Here is a 2,752-nt window from a genome sequence, read left to right as displayed (position 1 = left end):
TGTAGGACGCACTCCAAGCATCGTGGGCAGTGAGAAGGTCCATACGGTAGGCACCAAAATTCATACAGAGTGGGATTCTCGTCGAACGGGGTTATGTTGACAGTATATAGAGAACGATTACTAGGGAGCACCCAGAGATGCATATATGCATCTCGAACATCATTAACCACCAACCGCTTGAAGCATCGAGCCTTTTCAATGAGCACTGCTATCAGACTCTGAGAAAACGGTGATTTCCGGCCAAAAGCTCGCCGCAGATGCCGGTTCAAGTGGAGGAAGGTGAACACGGGTCTATAACGCCTCGAGTCTCCACCGACAATATACCAGTTTGTGGTTGAAGATAAAGCTCTCAACTCAGCTGGTCGTAGTCGGCCTTCCTCTATCCACTGATCGAAACATCTTTTTGCGGCCTCACGAGCTGCCGAGTCGGCCTTTTTGAGAGCTGGATGTGGTCTCAAACCTCCTAGCTGCTCAGCTCGACTAGGCCACTTCACCAGAGTTGGATTGATACCCACGTAGAGCCGAAACTTAGAGTCGACAGCAGTGTCACCATCAGGCTTGGCAGACACAATATATATATCATTGTTATCTAGAACCACCTCATCCACTGACCAACCATCTGGTAGAGCCTTCCAAGTATCTTGTTCAACCTGTTGGACATTAGCTGTAGCTACCACCGGGTACAGTGTCGACAGCTTCGGTTTGGCGTTAAAGCTGATAGTGAGCTTACTTGCTGTCAACACGTCTCTGCCAAGGATAACCGGATAGATGAGACTAGACGAAGCTATGTAGAACTTCTGCTTGACCGTGGTATCTCCAATTTGGATCGATAGTATCACTGATCCGATAGTCGAGAGGGACCCTTTAGTCGCTGTTGTGCATCTCGGAGAATCTGACCTATCAACTTCAATGCTCACTGGTAAACTTGCCAGCGTGGGTACATCAATGAGGGATACGCTCGATCCACTATCGATGAGACCTACGGCTTTGATCACCGAGTGAGATATATGAAATTTGACCTCTACCGTGCAGGAGTCGGAAATAGGTCTTGAAGGACAACCGGTTGATTGGATAGATACGGCTTGAATAGTGGGCCTACATGACTGTGTAGCCGAAGCGCAGTCACGGCCTTCTAGTTTTTTGAGGCCTGTTGACGCTTCAACTGTAGGGCTCGAGCTTTGGTTCGACATTGATCTTCAGTATGATTCTTCTTCAGACAGTAGGTACAGAATACCGAAGGTCGATCTATATTAGCTCTGTCAGATGGGGGGCCTTCTTGATATCGTAACTTCTTCCTCGGAATAGCATCACCTTTGTCACGCATCTTTTTGAAGCAGTCAGTTTCCACATGACCGGGTCTTCCACAATAATCGCACCTCCTAGTTGCCTCCCGAATGGCATTCACCAGGTGAGGTACCCAAGACGGTGTAGGATCAACCTGTGTAGTAGAAGTCGGTGGAACCGTTTCCGCTTGAAAAGCCGAATAGTTGACAGAGTCACCGTCCGCAATTGAACCACCTCCCTCATATGCGCCTATAGGAGAGCTCATTGTCTGCTCTTCTACTGGTCGTAGGGCCGATACTTCTCCAGCAACTTCATGTACCGCCTCAGGGAAGGGGTCAGAGAGTATAAACTGAGCCTTCTCCAGAGCAGCTTGCAACGTTTTAGGGTTGGCATTTCTCACCTTTCTAGCTAAGGCGGATGAGTGCCCTCGTAACCCACGTATAAAAGCTGTCAGAATTACCGGCTTGAGCTGATCAGAAGACATATCTGGATATGCTCTATGAGCAAGCCTTTTTATGTCATTCTGATAGGTCAATAGGGTCTCAGTACCAGTATCAAGTACTCGTCGATAAAGCTCTTCACTACTCTGCATTTGCGAGGCTACGTTCAGCTTCTTAGTCAGATTAGTAGTTAAATGGGGCATAGTATCCTTCTCACCAGGAGCCAACTCATCGTATAATATCCAAGCGTCTCCTCTCAATAAGGGGGGTAGATGACGTAGTTGAGCGTTCTCATCCCACTCATTAGCTGTCGCACAGGCCTTGAACTTGTGAACCCACTGTTCAAAATCGAGCACGCTGGTGAGGGGGTCAAAACTCTCTGGGAGAGCAAAGTAAAGACTCGGATCCATCTTCTTGAACAAGGAGCTGCTACTGCACTATTCTACTCAACGACTAGAGCAGAATGGGATAGATAGAAAAGGCAGATATATACAGATGAGTTAGAAGCGATACATTAGCTAAGGGACAAGGCTATGTAGCTATTTACTGAAGATTGTGTATTGGGACAGTGCACTATGCAGAATAAGGAAATGGGAGCGAAATACATTTGAATTGGAAATGCATATACTTGATTTTCCCGTTGATCGGTCTCCACTCATGGAGTGGTAGAGTAAAAGCTCATACAGGAGTTTCGGGACGGCCATCAGGGTTGGCCAAGTTGATAGGGATCATCAGATGCCCTCAGGAGTTCCCTTTAAACCCTTTCACTGTTTCCGTTCTGAGTCTTGGTGCATAAACAATCGGATTAAACGAACCTCGGCATTCAATGATCAGACAAACTCGAGGCAGGACGATAAACGATCTCGTCGGCCCTACTTGATGGAAGCAGTGGAAGATTCGCAGACTGCCTTGGATGCTGTAGATAAGAAAAGTTCTTGCGAGCTCAGTCGAGCAACCCGAGTGTTCATGGTCTCGTTTCCGCCACTTGATTAAGGTACAACGAGAATATAATTCTCAGAAGCGGCCGT

General features: G+C 47.5%; 1 protein-coding gene across 1 annotated transcript; it reads right to left on the bottom strand.

The window, feature by feature from the left end:
- Positions 1–1,744: 1,744 nt before the first annotated feature.
- On the bottom strand, positions 1,745–2,134 carry Pmar_PMAR016540 (hypothetical protein; the record flags this gene model as incomplete). Its single annotated transcript, XM_002782032.1, has 1 exon — positions 1,745–2,134. A coding segment is annotated over one exon (390 nt), but the record flags the coding sequence as incomplete, so codon positions are not given.
- Between the last annotated feature and the right edge of the window lie 618 nt (positions 2,135–2,752).

Source organism: Perkinsus marinus (genome assembly GCF_000006405.1).
Source record: "Perkinsus marinus ATCC 50983 genomic scaffold scf_1104296940558, whole genome shotgun sequence".
Classification (NCBI taxonomy): domain Eukaryota; phylum Perkinsozoa; order Perkinsida; family Perkinsidae; genus Perkinsus; species Perkinsus marinus.
Note: the sequence above shows the minus strand (reverse complement) of the source record. Positions and strands in the feature narration are given on the sequence as shown.